Source organism: Mauremys reevesii, linkage group 6 (assembly GCF_016161935.1).
Source record: "Mauremys reevesii isolate NIE-2019 linkage group 6, ASM1616193v1, whole genome shotgun sequence".
Classification (NCBI taxonomy): domain Eukaryota; kingdom Metazoa; phylum Chordata; order Testudines; family Geoemydidae; genus Mauremys; species Mauremys reevesii.
In genome coordinates, this window is record NC_052628.1 from 37475821 (window position 1) to 37499828 (window position 24008).

At 37.6% G+C, this 24008-nt stretch overlaps 1 protein-coding gene across 10 annotated transcripts in view; it reads left to right on the forward strand.

The window, feature by feature from the left end:
- IPO11 (importin 11) overlaps positions 1 to 24008 on the forward strand; it is a 232774-nt gene that overhangs the window by 33227 nt on the left and 175539 nt on the right. For all 10 annotated transcript variants that reach the window (XR_005600208.1, XR_005600209.1, XM_039543641.1 and 7 more), the window contains 7 exons: positions 6011 to 6143; positions 8536 to 8594; positions 17263 to 17311; positions 18858 to 18928; positions 21314 to 21506; positions 23492 to 23644; positions 23955 to 23998. Coding sequence is in view for 8 of the 10 variants with exons in the window: in XM_039543641.1 (XP_039399575.1) it covers positions 6011 to 6143; positions 8536 to 8594; positions 17263 to 17311; positions 18858 to 18928; positions 21314 to 21506; positions 23492 to 23644; positions 23955 to 23998 (702 nt within the window). In the remaining 2 variants the exon portion in view is untranslated. The remainder of the gene's footprint in view (positions 1 to 6010; positions 6144 to 8535; positions 8595 to 17262; positions 17312 to 18857; positions 18929 to 21313; positions 21507 to 23491; positions 23645 to 23954; positions 23999 to 24008) is intronic.

The window sequence follows — 24008 nt, forward strand, 5'->3', positions numbered from 1 at the left end:
GGATTTTGGGACGGACTGGACAAAGAGACTGGTCATGCGAGATGAGGGATGGAGGCTGGCACTGGCAGATGGGGGTTGGAAGTTGGTACTGGTTGGGTAAGGAGGCCGGGAGTGCGAGCTGGAGGTTGAGGCTGGGAGCTGGGTGTGTGTGAGTGGCATGGATTGGGAGCCAGTGAAGGAGTCAGGCGCAAAGAGGAGATAGTGGGATTGTCTGGAGGAAGAGACAAAGAACCAGTGAGGAGAAGGAGAATGGAGAGAGGGAGAGGAGATGAGCTAGGAACAGCAGGGAGAATTGGGACTTGCTGGGAAATTGGGACAAGGATTCAGGTAAGAGTTTTGTTGGTGAAAAGGGAGACTGAGATTGGATGAAAATCCTGTGTGTGTGCGTCACAGTGAAGGGGAGAGAGATTGGACAAGGAACTGGTAGGATGGAAACTAGAACTGGCTGGGAAGGAGACTGGCACTGGGATGAGAAATTTTAGTGGAGACTGAAAATGGAATAGGAGGACAGGTTGGTAGTGATGAGGTAGAAGAATAAGCTGTGGGGAGGACAAGACAGACAAGCAGAAGGGTCTGTGATCTCTAGAGTACTCCTCTCCAGAGCCTGGGCCAAAGGTTGCTAAGTTTTGTGATTCCGTTGCAGTCAGGGGCGGCTCTAGAAAATAGGCTGCCCCAGGCAGCGCGGTGTGCTGCGCCGCCCTTCCTCGGTCCCGCGGCGGGTCCCCTCTTCCCGCGGCTCCGGTTGAGCTCCCGCGGCAGGTCCACCGGAGCCCCAGGACGAGCGGACCTGCCGCAGGCATGACTGCGGGAGCTCCACCGGAGCCGCGGACCTCCCGCGGGCACGGCTGCGGACGGTTCGCGGGTCCGGCGGCTCCGCTTGAGCTGCCGCAGTCATGCCTGCGGGAGGTCCAGCCGAGCCGCGGGACGAGCGCCCCCTCCGCAGTCATGCCTGCGGCAGGTCCGGTCGTCCGCGGCTCCGGTGGACCTCCCGCAGGCATGACTGCGGCAGGTCCAACGGCCCAGCCTGCCGCCCCCTAGATTTGGCCGCCCCAGGCAACAGCTTGGTTTGCTGGTGCCTAGAGCCGCCCCTGGTTGCAGTCTGTAAATATCTGTGAAATCCACTGGCGAAGTGTGTGTGTCATCTCCCTCTAGTACTGCTCTACATAGAGGGTAACAACCTACTATTGCTACCAGTAATTCCATCCTCTAAAGTGGCAGAGGTCTGTGTGTGGTGGACCTAAAGGTTCCAACTCTGCAGAAGAACCACAAGGGAGTCAATATGATGCCATGTGATGGAATTTGTTTTTTCAGTTTGCTTTTTTAAAAACCTAGGAAATTACAGAAATAAAACTGAAAAAAATACTAAAGTTGCAAAATGAAACACTCAAAAGTTAGGAAATTGACAGTATTACAGTATCCTGTATAACCTTAATTCAACCCCTTTATGTTATGCATTATGATACAGTCTTTAATTACATGATAATTATTTCTTGCCACAGGACCCCTGCTTCATTCAGTGAATAAGATGGAGAGGGCTCAATTAATAAGATATTCAACATTTTATTTACTTGTGTAATGTGTGACCCTAAACTTTATTTACTGCACACTATTCAAACAGTGCTGTGAATACAAAATTATTAATTTGTTCATGGGCTTTTCTGTGACACTCATCTCTTTAGTATCAGAGTGTTTTACAGTCATCATTTAATCTTCACAACATCCTTGTGACGTGAGAGGTTTTTATTATTCCTGTTTTACACATGGAGAGCAGAAGGTCAAAATTGTTCACTAATTTGGGGTGGGCAATATGAGACACCTACGGCCTGATTCTTCAGGGTACTTCATATTACGTAGCACTTTATGTGTTGAAAGCACAGCTTCTCTTAACTTCAGTTGCAGCTGTAAGTGCTCAGCATTTCTGTAAATCAGATTCTGGATTCTCAAGACCAACTCCCAGAAAATGAGAACACAATTAGTGACTGCCTATAAGAAGTTTGGTTTAAATTACTTGCCCAACATCACATAGGAACTCTGTGGCAGAGGCAGAAATAAAATTCAATTATCCCAGGCAGCATTCAACTGCTTGTATTAATTTAACAAGTCTGAATGAAAATGACAAATCATGCAACTACTCTCTCCATTATAAAAATCTGTTGATTATAGCATATAGATTTGTCCTATAGGTTATAGAATAGTGCATCTTCAACCCACTGTTGACTAATATGAAGTATATTTTATAAAGCTGTTTTCTAGCACAGTTAGGCACAGGGAACTGTCTTAGTACCATTCTGTCAAGAATTATATTAAACGATGGTTATTTGGAAAGGTGCTGATGGTATTTCCAAATTCATTATAGGCCGTGCATTAATATTCAGGTTAATGTTGTGCAAGGGTGTATATTCAGCATGCTCAGTACTATAATGCTTCTAGGGAAATATAATCTCCTTTCCTCTGTCTTTTGGTCTCTTGTATTTGATTGGGGGCAGCTGTGGCCTTAACAGACCTGTTTGCATTCTTCTTGGAAACCCAAGTTTCCTCAGTCATTCTGCCAAAGGTGGCGCATCAAGTTGCTGCAATGCCTTTGTGATCTGATTGACCCACTTTCTTGTACAAGTTACTCCCTAATGCTTCCTGCATTAGATGACCTGCAAGAGTTTGGGTGAGCAAAAGCCCCTAACCCAGGTAAGCTTATTTTGAACACCTGGTTCAGCTGTCCATATGAAAATACAGCATGCTGCCTCTGATTCCTAAACTGCTCTCTGAGGCCAGTGTGTCATCTGTATGAAGATGCTAGTGCTGACCCCATGATTTGAGAGTGAAACAAACTAAGGAGCTTGTCTACACAGGGCCGCTCCGGAAAGTTAATCCGAATTAACTACAGGTGTAAATTTAAAGTGGATTCATTACACTGCTTTAAACCCCAGTGTGGACACATTCATTCTGAATGAAAATATCCTCAATGCAGTTTAGCTTAATTCACAATAGCATATAGTGAGGTCCCTGGGTTATGTACTTTTGTTAATTACCAAAAAAAATTCGGTTTTTCATCATAACTGTTGGTTTACATTGCTGCTGGCCAAGTGAGAACCATTGTTTACAATGTGAGACTGTGGTTTATGAATTCAGTGTTGATAAGTGCAAAGTGTAATTCATGTTAGAAAACATAATCCCAACTATACATACAAAATGATAGTGACTAAATTAGCTGTTACCAATCATAAAAGAGATCTTGGAGTCATCGTGAATAGTTAAAGCTCATTGACGGCACTGTCTACAATAACTGTCTGAGGTTCCTCCCCTCCAGTGCCACCCTCAGCCTTCTCCAGTCCAGCTTCCCCACTTTGCATTCCACTGAAGCCACTCTCGCCAAAGTCTCTAATGACTTCTTTCTAGTTAAAGCTCCGAATCAGTACCTCATCATCACCCTCCTTGACTTGTCAGCCTCTTTTGACATAGTCAACCTTGTTCTTCCTCTTGAAATCTTGTACTCCTGACTCTCTCCTTCTCTGGTTCTCCTCCTACCTCTCTAATTGCTCCTTCAGTGTGTCCTTCAGAATATTCTCTTCGTCCATCCTTCAACTTTCTTTGGGGGTTCTGCAGGGCTCTGTCCTTCTCTTCACCTTATCTCTGGATAATCTCATTTACAAATTCAACTACCATCTCTATGCTGATGACTCACAGATCCTCCTCTTTATTCCAGACCTATCTCCTTCTTTTCAAACTAATATCTGGGGATGGCTAGCCTTCAGCTCATGCTCAGCATGGCTAAAAAGAAAGCTCATATCCCCCCTTTTCCCGCCCCCCCCTTCTTTCTTTCCTTCTTTCTTGATCACCGTGGACAATACTGCCATCCTGCCTGTCACTCAGGCCTGTAACCTGGGCATCATCTTTAACTCGGATCTGTGTTCCAGGTCCTCATGTTTGGGCTGTCTAAATTTTGCTTCGTCTTTCTTCATAACATGTCAATGATACCTTTTCTACCAATCCACACATCTAAAACTCTTGTCCAAGCTGTCCTCAACTAGTGCAACATCCATTTGTCTGGTCTTGACAAATGCATCCTTACCCTCTTCATTTCCATTCAAAATGCTGCTGCAAAGATTATTACGTCACCCCACTACTGACTCCCCATTCTCTGTTTGTATCAAACGTAAGTTACTACTTGCATTCACTTTCATGGTGCTTCACAGGTTATCCCTATCATACCTGTCCTGTCTCATTCATTATTGAAATGTTGACTTCCACCTCCAATTGGCCCAAGATGCCAGCCTCCTTTGCCCACTTGTTAAATTTTCAACCAAACATATTTGTGCTTTTCCCATACTACCCCTGGAAATGTTTAAAAGGCTCAAATGCTCCTTTCCATTTACACTAGGAGAATGCAAACTCAGTGGGGGAAAGCCATCTTTGCAGCACTCTCCTCCCAGGGAACAACAGAAATTCTGAAGGTTCTCTACACACTTCAGATTCTATGGAGTCAAAGCAAAGTGGGGCTTGAGGAGCAGCTGCTTTCAATTGTATAATTTCCCTTTCATCTCCAAACCCACGAGTTTGCCCACTGCAGATTATTGTGACTGAACTAGCGTTAACTTGCACTGACTCCTGGTTGGCAGTGTGGACTGCTGTTATGTGCCATACACGAGAAGTGTTCTGGGAACAGTGGCTGGTTGGAGGCCCCTCACAGCATGGCTCCATCAGAGCAGTGCTGCCAAAGAGCCAGAGTGAGGAAATGAGATGCTGGGGAATTTAGAGGCACAAGGACTCTGCATTAATGTTCTTTGTCTCTAGTGGCTTACCTGTGTTTTGTGAGGCTGAATCAAGTGCCACTACACTCCATCTAATGGGATAAATGAACAGGAAACTTTCAGTGCAGGCTACTAAATCCTCACTCTCTAGGTTGGAATAACTTATTCTGGGAAATATAGGGCATAATCCTGTCTTCTTACATGAAAGTAACCTTTATTTCTTATAATATTTTCTAAATGCAGTATGCCCCTTTACCTTTTTGTAGGATGGATAAAAGACTATGATTTAAAAAAAAATAAAGATTATGGTTTTTGAAATGTAAATTGAGTTATTTATATATAAAGACTTGCTCCATGCATTTAAATTTGCAACTAACTATCTGTCTCAACCTCAATTTCTTAACTTAAATAACTTGGGGAAGAAAATCAGTTTAATATGCTTCATCAATAAAGAATATGCATAACTATGCAGCTGTCATCAAAATAGGGTTCAACACGTGCACATACTGGACACTACTACTATTTTTTATTACACAACATAAATATGACTAGAAATGGGAGTAGAGTGTAACAGACATTCACCAGTCTACAATATATGTCACGTTGAAACTTGTTTGTAAAGAAACCAGTTCTCCAATTTTGTTCTCTAGCAAGAAAAATTATTGTTGCAAAACCCTTTTTGTAGCCATGTGGATTAGCCAGATAAATTCAGATTAGAAATAAAGGAACACATTTTTAATCATTGAAACAAACTACCAAGGAAAGTGGGGGATTCTCTGTATCTTTGCTGTCTTCAAAATCAAAACTGGATGCCTTTATGGAAGATTTGTTTTTTTAAATCAAACAAGCTATTATATAGGACTGATGATGGCCTATGTCAGGGGTCCCCAACGTGGTGCCCCCGGGCGCCATGCTGCTCGCCGGGACTTCTAAGTGCGCCCGCATACGGGCTGGCGGACGAGCATCCGCTGAAGTGCCGCTGACAAGCTTTGTCATCCAGAGGCGTCGCTGCTGAAATGCTGCTGATTTTCGGCGGCGATGCCTATTGACGTTGCCACTTGTCAGCGGAATTTCGGCAGAGGCTCATCCGATGCCACAGTTCTCCGTGGCGCCAGACGAAAAAGTTTGGGAACCACTGGCCTATGTTATGGTGGAGGTCAGACTAGATTTAACATTCCATTCTGGCCTTAAAGATCTGTGAATCTATACATTTATTGTACTAGTGTCAAATATTGGGATTCAAGTGTATTGGTTTTTCTTTACAGTTAGCATCTGGAATTTATAGTTTTGCCTGTTCCTTATGGAATCATCACACAGATACATTCCTACAACAGATCTTTACGGGAGATGAAGCTGCAGCTACAAGTTCATTAGAAAGAACTCTGTTGTCATTGAAAGGTAAATATTAAAAAGATTATTAAATATATATGCTTAATGTACTATAAAAGATTAAATAAGGTTATTCAGGTGACATTTGTGTATTCCTGTTGTTGGGTTACGGTGTCCCTGGCATCTTGTGAGAACTTTGGAATCTTCTAGCAAAGCCATGCCACTTGGAGCCCAATAATCTCAGTTCCTTTCTACTTGAGTATTTAGCAGTTGGGCTGGGCTACATAGGAAATGAAAAACCTTGCTCTGTGTACCTAGATCTGCTTTTATCAGAAACCAGTTGGAAATAGCTGTAACTTGTGTATTTTGGATAAAATAGTTGTTAGCCATTTAGTATAGCTGTTGCAAATTTTAGAGTTGCTGTTTCTACTTTGTGCTGGTGATATGGATGACCCTAGTCTTGTGTTGGGTTTCAAGAGATGCAGTTTGTGAATCTCTCTACAGACGCCCCCCAGGTTACGCATATCTGACGTACGCAAATCCGTACTTAAGGAAAAAGTTCCGTAAGCTAGAAATAGGAGGAGGGTTTTTTTTTTGCGTAATTGTCAGGTATACATTTCCGACTTATGCAAAATTTGAGTTACCCAAGGCATTCCGGAACGGAACGCTTGCGTAAGTTGGGAAGTGTCTGTATTCCTTCTGTGTATGGACTACAAACACAACTGTTACAAACATCAGAAGATTTAAAAGGAAGGCTTTGTGGGATGTAGTATTCAGGAGTTTCTGGAAATGACACGTTATCTTCCCTGTGAGAGAACTCCAGAAATGGTAAAATTAGGGCACTGGATCCTTCTGATAGACCAGGAAAAGAAGAACCTTTTTGGAGTTACCTTTTTATCACTTCAAAAGTTTCTTTTTCTTTTTCTTTTCCCTCTCTCTCTCCTGCTGATGATAGCTCATCTCAGTTGATTGGCCTCTTACAGTTGATATGGCTACTTCCACCTTTTCATGTTCTCTGTATGTATAAATATCTTCTTGTTGTATGTTCCAGTCTATGCATCTGATGAAGTGGGCTGTAGCCCACAAAAGCTTATGCTCAAATAAATTTGTTAGTCTCTAAGGTGCCACAAGTACTCCTGTTCTTTTTTCATTGTCGTTCATTAGCCTTATTTTGACATGAATGGAACCTTAAAGTAGAGCTGGGTGAATATTTATTAGCAAATAGTAAATTTACCAAAAAATTAATTTTTCAGGGCGCTGAAAGTATTTGTGGTATTGACATGAATTTTGCTGAATGGTTTCGATTAATTTTTTTTGGGGGGGGCACCAAGGCACCATTCACAAAATGGCAGGAGGAGGAGGTGCCACTGTCCATCTTATAACTTGTAGTCCAGTGTTTAGGGCACTCAGCTACGATGTGGGAGACCTAGGTTCAATTTTCTGCCTCATGTGGAGAAGGGATTTGAACTTGGGTTACCCACATTGCAGGAGAGTTCCCCAGTCACTGGGCTATCTGATATTATGGTGTGGGTCTCTCTCAATCTCTCATGTTGAAGCTGTTCCACTGTGTATAAATAATAAGTCTTTGGAGCAGGGATGTGAACTTGTATCTCTGACATTGCGGAAAACTGTCCTAATCCATGGACTTTAGGGTAGTCCGGGGTAGGTCTTTTTCAGTCTCTTGTGCTGAAGCACTTTGTATAAATAATCATTTGGCCAGAAAGAGAGAGAATCTGACTTTATATTCTAGTGATTAGGGCACTCATGTGACAGGTGGGACACCCAACTTGATGTCCCTGCTCCAATGGCTATTTAATTTAGACACAATGAAAGAGCTTCACCAGGAGAATCTGAGGGATTCACCTCAGAATATCCCATAGCTCAGTGGGTGGGGAACACTCTTGCAGTGTGAGACCCATGTTCAGGTCCCATCTCCACATGTGGGAAAGGCAAGAGCTGAACCCTGGTCTCCCACATCCTGGGTGAATGCCCTGATGAATGGGCTAAAGCTTATATGGGAGGCACCATAACCACCACCTCTTCCTCCTCCCCCTCCAGCCGCTTGTGAATCTAGCCCTTTAAAAATGCCCCAAAACAAAATGTTTCAGGTCAAACAATATGTTTTGTTCAACCGGAAACGGACGTTTTGAATTGACTGAAATTTTTCTGAATTTATTTTTTTTCCTAATTTTCAGAACTGCCAGCTAATCACAAAATCAAGTATTTACACAGCTCTACCTTAAAGTAGTACTGCCAAACTTAAATTAGTGGCAAAAATGCGGGTGAGGAGCCTAAAGGTGCAAAATAAATGCAATTTATTTCATATTTGAATAATTAGAGGCTTTTATAGCAATGGTTATTGTAGCCATATGTTTAATTACTTGATATCTGGGTGGGTTGGGAGCGGGGCAGCATTCTACAAAAAGAGATTGTGCAAGCAAAATATTACTGTATTTTTCAGTGCTTCGTAAATTCACAGTTCATGGGTTTGTGGAACCTCATCGGAATGTAGAGGTGATGGTAAGTGATACATTTGTTTGTTTCTAGATATAATTCAGAATTCTTTCCATGACATTCTAGGCATTGTTAGAATTTCACTCCACTTCAAAGAGAGATCTGAAATTTATAAAATGATGCATAATTATATTATGTACAGAAGGCTCAAGAGACAAGCCTGATAAATATAAAACAAACTTAATATGTTATGCTGATGCTACGTATTTAAAGGGCAGTGGTGGGAAAAAAATCTGAAATGTTCAATTTGGATAAAGATAGCCTGTATGAATTTAGTGACGGGCCTTCTCTAAATGAGAGAGTTTCTACAATTTAATATACGGTGTGGGTTTGTTGTTGTTGTTGTTTTTTTTAAACAGCTTAGTTATACCAGTTGAAACATCTCTGTATACACTCCTGTTCTGGTGTAAATCAGGCCTATTTCTGTTTAGCTTAAATCAACTTAAGATAAACTGAAATAACCCTGGTTTACAGCAGCCGTTAGCCACAGCTGAAAACTCCACACCCTTTCCAACATATAGATTATTTTAGTGACCAGTTTTAGAAACCAATAACTGTCAATATGTATCAGATTGAAAATTGCATGTGTTTGAATTATGACCCACTATATTTAATGGTTAACCATTGATATACTGGGAAAACTGTCATTGTTTAAGTTCTGATACGGTATCCCATCACATTACAGAATGTTATAAAATAAAGCATTGTTTTCTTGCCCTTAGGCTGAAGTACTGGAATGCAAAATCATATAATTTTGATTACTGTTTAGCCTTTTAAATTAATTAATTACAACATGATTTCAACTTTTTTCATCTTGATACCATCTAAATTCTGTATGTTTCTAGGCAATACTACTTAATTCAAATTTTGCCATAACTAATTTGATATACTTGTTGCTCAAGAGTTCTGTTGTATAGGGAGTTAAGCTTTTACATTGTTGCAAAGCAGCCAAACAATCCTAGTGATAATACCTTCTTGTGTTCCAAAAATAATCTGGTTATGAGCAGGTCTTTATTTTCTTCAGGGTTTTACTCAAGAGTAAGCAAAAAGACTGGTAATAGCCAAGTTAATAAATGAATAAAGCAACATGTCTAAATGGTTCTGAGACTGCTTTTAGCTAAGTATCCCGTAGCAGTGGTAAATTTTGGGTCAATAAGGCCTTATATCTTCTGTGTTCTGTGTCTGTATATTTCCAAATGTCTTCTGTGACTGTATATTCCCAAATTTAGGAGTCGCTGATGCCTTAAGCTTAGAATATTTTAGAAAGCTTTGTCGGTTTCATGAAGGTGGATGCACAAGCTGTAGAATTGGTCGCTAGACCTGCGAAATCTAAAAAAATTGTGTAAAAGAGGATATCTCTTATGTTTCTGACTCAGAACTTCCAATTGTGAACCAAATGTGAATTGCTGCATTTCTGTCTTCCTTTCCAAATCTTGAAACAATAGTTCTGCCACGAGTGGACTTTTCCATTCATTTAATGAGACATTCACTGTGAAACGTAAAATATGATAGTATTACATGGCAGTATATTTAATCATTTCACTGCTGATATTCAGAAAATAAATATCCAGCCAGTGTCTCCACCATTGTTGCATGCAGTGGAAGATTTTGGGTAATGAGTAATGGTACAATTGGTTACTATCTAAGGTTGCTAGTGTGGGTGTGGGGGGGACTACTAGGAGTCAAACATCTCTCCTAACTACAATATTTGTCAAATCTACCCACAAGAGGTAGGGAAGGGTGCATCCTCTGACAGATGCCAAAAGCTTCAGCTGGTCATCTGTTACTCCGATGCCTTTCTATATGCCAAAAGTCCAAGCAGCTCCCTATCCAACAGTCATCAGTTCTAGCTTCCTCCTCCCTACTGACTCCTGAAATGCAGTTATTCATTGTCAATACAAAAATCTGCTGCACACAGAAGATTTGGAAACAGGAAAAAAAATTAACATAAAAGTAAATGACAGAAGAAATACTTAGTTTTAAAATATAATTCAATAAAAACATTTTTCTAGACGCATATAGTTGTTTTCTTGTACATAAAATAAAGTAAGTAAAAAGAAATAGACTATTAGGTTCGGCAATAGATTGTACACAAAATAATAGCATTGCCATTGGCATATAAATGAGTGTTAACCAATAGCTCTGTTTACTACATAAGGTTTTCAGAAGAGGGCCTGCAGATCTAAGCAGTCCTTTTTCCAGCCCTGAAGAGAGACCCAGACTGTCTTCAAAATTTCAAATATTTTCTATAATTTCAAAGCCATTGAAATATACGTAGACAGCTTTCTCCCTAAGAGGAATTCCCAGTAAACCATATATGTTCATCATTTTTTTCAGTTGTCTTTTTTTCTGTTCTTTTTAACAGGGATAGCTCAGTGGTTTGAGCATTGGCCTGCTAAACCCAGGGTTGTGAGTTCAATCCTTGAGGGGGCCACTTAGGGATCTGGGGCAAAAATTGGTCCTGCTAGTGAAGGCAGGGGGCTGGACTCGATGACCTTTCGAGGTCCCTTCCAGTTCTAGGAGATTGGTATATCTCCAATTATTACCTAACTTTCTGTCGTAGTGCACAGAAGCATGGTTACTACACATTCAGCGATGTAAACCCCAGCAATATAATACCAACCAAGTATTTGACCAAACATTCAGAATGTTATTTCTTGTTAGCAAGTAGGATTGTGCCCTTATATATGTTGTTCTCCTCTTTTTAGTACACTGCAGTCATCTTACGCTTCTCATACGTACTTCAAAATTAAAAGATACCCGATCTAGTGGATAAGGGAGTCTTCCAGTACTATTTCAAAGAAGGGCTGCCAAATGACATAATTAGTAAATGCATTTTTGCTACAATATAGCAAATTTTGTAAGGCTACAATGTCCTAAATCCTTCCCCAGTGTGTAAGACAAAGGATCAAGGGATCTTACCATTTCCATAAGGTATGTTTCACTCACATAACTTAGTGAGTGTGTAGCTCCTTGTGTAATCAGACTTCTAGTACAATAGGAAGAAGCCCTGCCAAATAAACTGTGGGATATAAAAACAGATTTTTCTTTTGTGATTATAAAGATGTGTTCCTGCTGCTTTCCATAATTCAGTAATTAATGGACAGAGCTACCAATTATATAACAGTATGTCCTTACAATCACAGCCTCTTCATCATAGTATCAAGAACTCTTTTATGACTGTATGAAATGAATGCTAAGTATTTACAGAGTCTCCTAGGGTTTGCTTTGTGGATTGGCTTGACGTTTCTGAGGGAATAACATTTAAGGCCCTATTCCAACAAAGTACTTCAACACATGGTTAAGAGGTATTCTGGATGAGGACCTTAACAACAACAAAACACCTACTTTGTTTTAAAGCTTAAGTCCACATGTATTAAAAAAATCTAAGTTTGAAGAAGTCCTGTTTTCTCTACTATAGGATTTTTTTTTAAAAGAAATTGTGTTTAGTTGGCCATGTTAATATTTATAGCTTGGGACTTTACATTTGGTATTTGGGTCTTCTTCCGCACAGTATTCCTTTAATTACCTATAGCCTTTACACTAAATTTGGTGCTTTTTTTGGTAACCAGGAGGATGCACTATGTTTTTACACATTTATTTAAGCAATTATAGTTGACTTACATTTATTCAGATTATTAATTTTTAAATGGTTAAAAATGTGTTTCTTTATTATATAATTCATTTTTTTTCTTGTGATTTGTGTTAAGCTCTGCTTGGATGGAAATTCAATTTAAAATGCGCAAAACCAGCATTTAAAATTGTTTTTAGGTAGTTTTTAAAAGTGCTTAAAATGTTCTGGAGAAATGAGAATTTTTTTTTATCAAAACATGTTTTGCATTTAAAACTGATTTATTAAACCAAGGAAGTATTATCTTAGCTAGTGAACTAGAGTAGTTGTTTCTGGTCAGCATATTCTTTAAGGTTTTGAGGAATACTAGATCTTGTTCTCTCACACCTAGTTTTATTTATAGATTGGATGAAGAAAATAAGCTTTTCTGCTTCAACTCCCACATCATTTTTGTAATTTTGAATGAATAGTCATTTAACTGAATTAGCTGAATAAACTGAAATGATAAAGTACTCTCTGTGCACCTACTGCTGTCAAAAGCTGCTTCAGCAATTCAGTGGATCCTGGTTCCAGGTGCTTAATCAGTGACTTCCACCAATTCACTGGTTTGACTTTTTAAAAAACTTGATAGTCAATGTGTTATCAGTAGTTCGCTGTCAAATTGAGAGGGCGTATCTAGTGAGGTCCTGCACAAATCAGTCCTGGTTTGAGACTATTCAATATTTTCATTAATGACTTGGATGATGGAGTAGAAAGTATGTTTATAAAATCTGCAGATGACACCAACCTGGGAGCAGTTGCAAGCACTTTGGAGGACAGATTTAAAATTCAAAATGATCTTGACATATTGGAGAATTGGTCTGAATTCAACAAGATGAAATTCGATAAAGAGAAGTGCAAAATATTTCACTTAGAAAGGAAGATAGAAATGTACAACTACAAAAGGGGGAACAGGTGGTAGTACTGTTGAAAAGGATCTGGAGTTTATAGCGGACCACAAACTGAATGAGAGTCATCAGTGTGATGCAGCTGTGAAAAGGGCAAATATGATTCTGGTGTGTATTAACAGGAATGTTTTATGTAAGACACAGGAGGTAATTGTCTTGCTCTATTTGGCACTGGTGAGGCACTAGTTGGAGTACTCAGTCCTATTCTAGGCAACACAATTTAGGAAAGATGTGAACAAATTGGAGCAAGTCTATGTAACGACCTGGAGATTAGAACCCAGGTCTGCGGAGCCTAGAGCAGCTGATATTCCCACAGTGCCACTAGGAGGCCATACAGAGCTACATCCAGGGAGCAATGTTGAGAATAGGCACAGGAAGTACCGCCCAAGAGACCCAGAGTGACAGTACCCTGTAGCTCTGAGGAGAAAGGGACCTGCCCCCAGCAGGAGTGGCAGCAGCAGGTGCAGCTTCATGGAGCCCAACCCAACTATGCTGTGTCCTTGCAGAATCAGAGGTCCTCTGATTAAAAAATATAATGAATATCCTAATGACAGAACAATAAAGGAAAGGACAATATACAGTCATATGAGTGAATTATTTAAGTTGAATTTACATTCGCAATCAAGAGAACACATTTTCAGCAGCAATTAAATGAGCAGAACAGTATAAAGGAAATTAAAGATATGGGCCTCAGGTAAAGCATTATGAACGGTAGGATCTTGCTGTTGTGGCCTCAGAGTTGGATGTTTTTTCTTTTAGTGTGTACAGAGCCTCTGTTATCAACACTACATTAAGAAGATACATCTCCACTACAATGCAGGAATTATAGAACAGTCTTCTCTCAACACACTATAAAACAGACTAAAGAGCTGCCTAGGAATCCTCATGTGCTTGTAACAAGGAGACTTCTCTAAATGTCATATAGACTGTCTGTCTACTGAATCATTAATCTTTATAAAGCTCATCTTATTTTTGCTGTCTATTATAGTTTTGAGATGTAGAATGCCTGTGTTAAAAATGAATAGTCAGGTGTTTTAAATTGTATGTTTGCATTCTTCTGTAAAAAGGAAATGGATGATTTGTACCTGTTGTGGTTTTCTATTTCTATTATCTTTACACAGTTTATATAAGCGAACATGAATTGGGTATATATTTTAAGTTCTGGTGTTTGCAGCATACAATTTGAACTCAAACTGGCCCAACAATTTTTAGTAGTAGTAAATACTTATATTAGGGTAACACCCAAACCTTTGACTTGGTCCCTTTCTCCTCGGAGCTACAGAGTTATGCTCACTCGTGTGACACTGTGGACCTAACTAAGATATCAAAAGCAAATCTATTACTTTCAAGCTGTGCCCATCCTGTGATGGCACTGTCTGCCAGTAATTAAAGAACTTGATGTGCCTTCTAACTTGGGAGAAGCATGTTCCTGAGCACTGTATGCAAGTTCTGCTCAACTGTACAGGGAGAGCACTACAAAGCTGCTTTAAGCTTCACCTCATAAAAGTTGCTGCCAGGGTTTTTGTTCTTAGATATCAATCTGGCTGAGAACTGGGTCCCTATTGTGTTCTGTTTATCAGGAATGAGTAGCAAGACAAGCTCCATGCCCAGAGAAAGCTCAGTATGCAGGGATTCCATTAAATTGTCTTGTGCTGAGGCTTGTGTTAAGCCACACACTTTAGGAACCCTTTGTGTTCCATAAGACCAACATCATGTAATCAGGAGATTGGCTCATGCTTCACTGGCACGCCCTTTGAGTCTTTGGAAGACTCCGTTTCTCAGCAATGTTCTTCCTTCTCTGAGCCAAGGAAGAAAAAAGAAACAGAGCCATGGATGCCTTGGGACACAGTGGGAGGCCATTGTGCCCCAAAACATCAATCACTGTCACCACAGATGGCAAAATTAGTTGAATAGGGACACTTCAGTGGCCATGTTCCAGCTTTATGCACCATCAGAGGACTGCCACCCAAACCTGTTGGTCCTTGTGGTCCAGGTTGGTAGATATCCTGTTCTCATTGAACCAATTCGGTGGTTTGAGTGCCTGGTTAAGGTCATGGAACCAGTGTTTGTTGAAGGGAAAAAACAGCTTTTGACAGCAGTAGCCTCTTCCACAGGTGCAGAGAGTATTTTCTTAATTTCAGTTTATTCAATTAGTTTGGTTCAATCACTAGTTAATTCAAAATTAGGAAACCAAATGGGAGTTGAAAAAGCAGGAAAGCTTGTTTTTCTCTTCCAAAGTATGACTAAAATCTAGATGTGAGAGGATGAGATCTACTAGTTTTAAAATCTTTAAGGACATGCTGACTAGGAACAATCACTTCAATTCACTGCAGATATTACTTCCCTTGTTTAATAAATCAGATGGTTTTAAATGCAGAACATGTTTTGATACTTACTTTTTGTGTGTGTGTATCCAGAATATTTTAGGTAGTTTTATTAACTAATAACAAAACAATTTTTAGATATTGTTTTTGTGCATTTTAAATTGAATTTCCATCCCAAAAGAGCTTGACACAAATAGCAAGTAAAAAATTTATCTAATAAACAAGAAATGCATCATTTGCCATTTTCTAACATGATTAAAATTAGTAAATAAGAATCTGAATACATGTAAATTAAGCTATGATATTGATTAAATAAATGGTTATCTAAAAGAAGCACCAGATTTTGTGTAAAGGTGATATTTAGTTGCAAATCAGCATGTTTTAATGGTTATCAACCAATGAGAATCAACCTTTCTTTAGGAAAATAACTTAAAAGTACAAATGCAAAACATGAGTAAATTGATCATTTAAATCAAGGTTAGCTGCTTGCTGATTTAAATCATGATTAAAATCAGTGATTTAAATCAATCCTCCTGATATTATTTATTTTTGGTAAGAAGCCAACAGGCAGGCATAACCAAAACCATTGAAAATAGGTTCCTGATTGAGCTGACATTTCATACAAATAGTTGAATTCCCTCTGATTTTTCAGTACTTGATCTATACTGCCTCTGCAGAGCCTCTCTCTGTTTCTGAAAGAACCTTTTCAAATGACATATTTTTTGTGGTATTTTCATACTTGTCTTATTAGATTTAGAATTCAGGAATCTTTGAAACCTGAAGAACAGTTTATTTAAGTTGTTGATCTATAATTATAAACTGTGTAATTTATGAGCAACAACTAGAGAAACTGTCCAATTACTTTAATAAATATATTTATAGGTGCTCATACTTTAATGGGTGAAAATAACCATTCATTTTATAAGTGCTTATCAAGTTTATATCTGGCTTATGTTTATTTTGCAGTATCAGTATTTAGGCTAGTCATTTGCTCAGTGCGACATACCCATTTATTAATGTGTATGATATCTCTCATTAATACTGTGAATGCTAAGGTGCAGCCACTCCTGATGGAGAAATTTCTTACAATTTTGGATTTCATAAGAATATATTAGACACACTCTGTTGATGGAATGAAATTATATATAAATTGGCAATGGAGTGAGCTACTCTGCCAGGTCACAGGACATATTTTTATTTTCAGGGGTCATAACACCTACAGTAATTTTGCTTCTAAGTACTTAGAATCTCAGTGTAATGTTTCTTTATGACTTAAGTTTATTAAAGTGCTTAGCCTGAGACTGATGTAATGTTAAAGAAATATCTAATTTATTTCTATCACGAAAGCAACATTTTTTAGTCATAAATAACCACAGGATTTAGCCATAGCTTCACAATTAAGTATGATTTACTGAAATTTCATTCCCTGGAGAAAACCCTCACCTCTTGTTTTCAACAAAGTGTTATCTTACAAAGGGAGCAATTCAAAGGGAAGATCATCATTATTAGTAGTTCTACAGCAGCGTTTTTGTTATTTCCTTGAGAAATGATTGGATTGTGAATGAAAAATAGTAAAAATCAAAAGAAAATTGTGTATCATATAAAATATATAATTCAAAAAGAAAAATGTACTTTCATTATATTTGTATTCAGTAATGAAGTAATGTAGGGAATTATTTTAAACTCTGCAATTGCTTCTGAACTGACTTCTCAGTTTGACGGATCTTTAGTGAAATCCTGTATCTTTTGTATGCAAATAATACTTTACCTCCCTGCATACAGTCCACAATGGGCTTCACTTTTTAAACAAATGTGACTTTGATATTTTTCAGGGATTTCTACATGCAGTATTTGAGCGACTAAAACAGTTTCTGGAATGTAGTAAGTACTTTTCTCAAGCATGCTGTCCTCTTCTGGTACATTAATAATATTAAGATTCCCCCTACCTCTAATATTTAAACAAATAGTTGGTGTCAAAGGCATTTTGACATTTTCTCATGAATACAAAACTGTGTATTTCAATGCACTTCTTATTCCTAGTGTACAGGAAAGATGTTCAGTAATAATACAGATCTTAATTTTGGGTGCCAAATAACCAAAGTCCTCTTGTCAAAAAAAAAAAAAAAAAAGGTAAAGAGATTTAGTCAAGAATTAATAGTAAAATTAGTAAAAAGGCAATATCTCCCATATAAACCACAGAACAAAGAGGAAACATTTAAAAAAAAAAAGTACATGGAATGTAAAAAGAAACTAAGCCATCTTAAGCTTTTCCTTCAAAGATGCCACGGATGAATTTTGGAAAATGTCAAAGGGGAGAGAATTTGTGATTACTGCCTCCAATTGTATCATGAAACAGTCAGTAGTTTTAATCTCAAATTTCATTTACTGTGACAGGAAATATTGTGCAAATGTTCTTTTCAGGTACATTTGTCCAAGTACATTTGTGGTTCATTTAGTCCAATATCCTGTCTATGACAATGATCAGTACCAAATGCTTCAGAGGAAGGTACAAGAAACCCTGTAGGGGACAATTAGGGAACAATCTACCTATAGGGAAAGTTGCTTCCTGACATTTGGTTAATGATTAGCTTATGCTTTGAAACATGAGTGTTTTAATATATCTTTCAATTCTTATCCTGTCTAATCTAGCAGTGAATGTTCTTGTGTAGATATCTCTATATATGTAGCCTATTGAGACCTTGGCATACATGATAGCTTATGGCAATGGGTTCCATAGGTTCATTGTGTCTTGTGTGCTTTTTAAAAATCCATTTACTTTTACTAGCTTAAAATGTGTTGCTTTTTGGTTTCATTGGAAGATGCTGTTTTTCTTAAGTGGGTAAATAGTCACAGAGTTTACCTTTACTATATGATTCATTGTGTTTTATATATATATATATGTCTATATATATGTCTATATATATGTCTATATATATACACACACACCTCTATTCTGTTTCTTCTTATTTGTGTCTTTCCTTAAAGAGTCCCAGTCTTATCATTGTATATTTATTCAGAAATGTCTCTGTGCCTGTAATCGTTTTTGTAATCAGTATTTGAATCCATTCTATTTTGGCTATATCTTTTTGAAATAAGGCGACCAAAAGTGAACATAGTATTCCATGCCGAGGGTGTGCCATGGATTTTTAATAATGGCATTATAAACTTGTAAGTGTTTTCTACCCCCTTCCTTGTCCCTCCTAGCAGTTGTTTGCTTTTACGACAGCTTTTTCACTGAGCTGTCCATAACGATGCTCATGTTCTTTCCTCAGTTTTTATAGCTAATTTAGAAGTAGCTGTATTCCCAATATTTGGGTCCTTGCATTTGTCAGCACTGAATTTCATCTGCCATAGTGCTACCTGTTCACTTTGCTTTGAAATAAAGGGAAGATTAAGAAATGTTTGTTAAATATCTGTGATTTAACAGGTAGAAGTATTGGAACAGAAAATGTATGCAGAGACCGTCTAGAAAAGACTATTATTCTGTTCACTAAAGTGGTAAGTTTCAAGTTCACAATTCCGTTACTAGAATGGAGTTTTCAATATTTTGAATGAGTAATCCACATTAAGTTAAATATATATTCTTTAAAACTCATATGTTTTATATACTGTGAAGAAGCACTAATTGTAATTCATAGCTTCACTCTCACAAAATATAATCTTGAAAATATGTATTCCTTTAAAGAAAAGAGTATCTGCTTTACTCAGGACACCAATATGAACTGTCAGAATGTAACATACACTTTATTACCAAAAATAAAATTAAATGTATTTCAAAAGTAAAATTTATAGCCACTATTTTGAAGCCTGCTCTTGACAGACATATTTTTAAAAAAAGTATTGTGATATTGATCAGTGTAGGAGGTTAATATAAGAGATTGTAAACAATTTTCCAGTCTTCTTTATTAAACATCTGGACTCACTTGAAAATGTGGGTTGTGAGTAAAAAATAAGAATAGTCATGATCAGATTAATTAACTGACTGTTCTTGATTAATTTACTTAAAAACAAACAGACAGACAAAAAACAGCCCATACTTTTCAGCTGCAATTCAGTATTTTAGGTCTGCACAAGGGGTTTGTGCTATGCCAGAAGACAGTTTTAGTAGATTTAGGTGCATCATCTTTCAGACATGCAACACGTCTAACATTCCCAGTGTTTGAGGATTCCATCTTCTGGCCCGTATGACTTCTTACTTAAACATGGAGCCTGATTATCAGCAGTGCCAAGCACTTGCAGTTCCAATTGAAGTCAAGCTGCAGGCACTCAGTACCTCTGAAAATTAGGCCCATAGTTCTTTGATGGCTCCTGCAATCGAAGCATTCATATATCTTTTTCTCATTCAAACCCCAACAACCAGAGAGTACAGGGACTGTTCCCAAATCCATCTTTCATTTATTTTCTTGGTAGATGCAAAGAAGCAATTCATTCTCTTCAGACTAGCCTCCCCGAGAATTGTATGGATGCAAGCCTTTTGGGCTCAGGTGACCTTGTGTGACGCAGAGACAAGGGAGTGAGGCAATATCTTTTATTGGACCAACTTTTCTTGGTGAAAGAGACAAACTTTCAAGCTATACAGAGCTCTTCTTGACTACAGAAGAGTTCTGTGTAGCTCAAAAGCTTGTCTCTTTCACCACACAAGTTGGTCCAATAAAAGATATTGCATCACCCACTTTGTCTCTCTCCTATCCTGGGACCAAAACAGCTACAAGAGAAGTATAAACAACATTTATGACTCAGCCATTTTTGGAGTACTACAGAAATTTGAAGGAACTGAAGAGAAAATTCTAGAGTAATGGTCAGGAAGCTAGTTAACTCAGAACACTTCAGGATTTTAATCCTTATTGAGTCAAAGGCTTCATGAAAGAAAATATAACCTATATACTTCAGGGGAGAAGACTATACACGAACAAAGCCTGATCCATATAGGAAACTAGTCTCTCTTCTTCTTTTGTCTCTTCTTCTATTGTGCTTATCTTTCTTGGTCTCCTGTGATCTTTAACTCTGAATAAACTTGCTACAGATAGAAAATGAATGAAAGTCTAATCTTGTGCTGAGATTGAATTTGTTGAAAGCACATCTAGAGTGCAGTAGCAGAGACAGCACTGAACAAATTGAGTGGAAGACTTTTAACTTTCCCTATTCAAGTAGACAACTGCCATTGCTGCCACTTACAAAGCATTTCAGAGTAGAGAATGATTACAGTCACTAATAGGGCTTATGCAAGCCTTTTGTTAACAGGCACAGCCTTTGGCCCTGCAAAGAAGAATCAGATTTCATTTAAAAAAGTTTCCTACCTTGCAGAGACACCTTTGAAAATACATAGGTTAAAATGGTTTATATAACTAATTGCTAAGTTTTAAAGGAACAAATGCCTGGACTGGAATGGGGGAAAGAAACTGAAGATCCCTTTGTATGCACCTTTTTTACACAAAAAGTTATTCAGTTATAATGGAAGTAAATGTTCAGTACTTTAAATATGGTTGGAAATAGGTATGAACAGCTGATTACTAATAAGAATATTGTTAATTTGGGGGCTAGCTTTTTTCTTGTTTTATGGAAAATCAGTTCTTACATCTGTGAATTGTTACTTAGTAATAATATAGCACTGAATAGTTGAAAAAGTACATGGTTCCTTAAACTGTCATTCTTATTAACAAAACATTGCTTTGGAAATGAGAATTAAAACAACAACAGATAAAATGAATGAATCAGTAAGCACCATAAAAGTGATTTTGTTTTAATTTAATTTTTGTGGCCAACTGTTAGATTTTCACATTACATAAATGTGCTCCTGTTTTTACAAGATAGTTTATGAAAGTCCTTTGTGCACATAAAATGTGTATGAATTAAGTCATATGTTTTTCTTCCCTCATTTTTTAGCTTTTGGACTTCCTGGACCAACATCCTTTTTCATTCACCCCTATGATTCAGAGATCATTGGAGTTTGCTGTAAGCTATGTTTTCACAGAGGCTGGTGAAGGAGTTGCATTTGAGCGATTCATTGTCCAGTGCATGAATCTTATTAAGATGATTGTAAAAAATTATGCTTACAAGCCATCAAAACGTTTCGAAGGTACTGCTGCTTTTTCCTCAGCACATTTCCCATTCTTGGGGGTGGGGGGAGCGTGCCAGCTGTGACACAACACTAACTTCAAACATTTTTAAAAAAGGCATTTTAAAAATTCTTAATATTGTACTAGTTAACATGATCATATACTAAATATTGCATATTGTTAATATTTTGACTGTGAAAATCAAGCTTTAGGAAAGAATCTCCAAATTGTTCTATAATTACCACTTAAATACATAAGAAACATGCAACAAAATAGCTTTCCCACATAGAAATACAGAGAAATTACTTACTGCTTTGGCTTTCATTAACCATATAAAATAAAGAGCCCATATTTAGTTCAAGGGCCAAGTTAATTTATGGTTCATCAAACTCGGTGATCTCTTTTTCCTTTGCTAGGAAAATGTCTGATAAAAGAATGTTTCTACTGTGTACCATAGTTCACAGTAAAACTGAGCTACAGAATCAAAGTAAAAGTTTCAGCATGCTGTTGAATGCAGTGAATTTTTCTGCAATTCTGATTCTATGGTTGATTCACAAGAGGCTGGCTCTAGCTAAAAATTTTTGAAACTAATACATGGATAATTACAATTACTTTTCCTTAGTGTTGAAACACATCTGTCTATAAAGATTACTTAATTAATTTTTAGTTTCATGTTTGCATATGATGAGACACCAGATAGGGTGACCAGATGTCCCGATTTTATAGGGACAGTCCTGATTTTTGGGTCTTTTTCTTATATAGGTCCTATTACCCCCCACCCCCGTCCCGATTTTTCACATTTTCTGTCTGGTCACTCTCTACATCAGCATCTAATTGGATTCAGAAAAAAAAGTATATAATTTCCCTTTCCAAATTAAAATAATCCAGCAATGGGACTAAATTTTTTAAGAGGTTCAGAAATTCTGATGATTTTAATTCAGATTATCAAATCCTGTACTTAAAAATATGTTGCAGGAAGAACTGCAGATCTTCAATTGTTATTTGATATTTTTGTACCAGGTATTAGAACGTCAATGAACAAATTGTAACATAAATGGATTATAATTAATAGAGAATTAATTATTATGGAACTGCTACTTGCATTTCCATAATTATGATTTACTTTTTCGAATTAAAGGAGGAGTCAAAATGCTTTATGTATGAAGAATACAGTGTATCCTGCTAAAAATTACAGCACTTACTCTTTGGGCACCAGATGAATTTTCTGAGAATTTGAAAGTAAGCCTGTTACTTAGTTTGAATTAAAATTAGTTTAAAAAATTGGTTCTTTAAGAAATTTAGCATCCTGTCAGGCCATTTTTATGTCCTGAATGATCACATGTGGTTGAAACTCACTGAAATCTCATGACTTGGTACAATTCAATAATTATTTTAGGCTTAATGGTCATTTTTTGCATTTATTCTTCATAACTGAAAGTTTCATTTTTATCAAAGATGAAGGATAATTTTCTTCTTCTGAGAATTCCACAATGATCTGCCCTCTTTCACAATAGCTGTCATTTTGTATTATTCTCAGTGATAATGTAGCGTAAGGGTACCCACTAACAAAAATGCCCTCTTTCAGAATGGCCACAACCTCCTAGTGTTTGTTTCCAATCAGAGTGGAGCCAAGCTGATTCAAGGAATATGGTTGCTCCTGACAGGATAGGATGATACAGTCTTTCCTGAGGATAGAATCTTTCAGTTATGAAGAACAACAACAAAAAGGACTATTAATCTGAATAATTTAATTAACATCAGAAAGTGAGCAGTCAAGACTTATTTTATGAGGCATCATTTCCACCAACTTTTTCAGCTAATACAACACTCTTACTCTCTAAACAGTTTAGATGCTTTATAAGAAATTGTCTTAAAGTCAATATGGAGATGTAATTGTTTCTCTCACTATGAGAGTCTTCTGTCCAGCATTTTCTTTCTTTATTGATTAATAGGATTCTAGTATAATGTTAAGTCATGGACTAGTAACAGTGTATTACTATTACAGATAGCAGTCCTGAAACTCTTGAAGCACATAAGATAAAGACATCATTCTTCACTTACCCAACATTGATGGAGATATGTAGGAGATTAGTCTCTCACTATTTCCTGCTAACAGAGGAAGAATTGACAATGTGGGAAGAGGACCCAGAAGGCTTCAGTAAGAAATTACACTGTATTTTCATCTAATTTTATTAAGATATTTAATAGTACCTGTTCCCTTTTCACAGTGCATCCAAAAAAATGCCCATTGTAAGATGCACAGGAGAAAGTGACTGGCATTTTTATTTGTACAGTCTTGTATAGAGAGATTACATTCTCGAGATTCTCTTCATAACCCGAGATGTACAGTAACTCATGTTTTCCTATCCATAATGTTTTCATACTGATTACATGTCACTAATATTGTTTAAAATCATAACTAAAGTATACACTGTATTTTTATGTAATGTTTTCTTTATGGACTCTAGCTGTAGAGGAGACAGGAGGAGATTCTTGGAAATACAGTCTCAGGGTAAGTATTT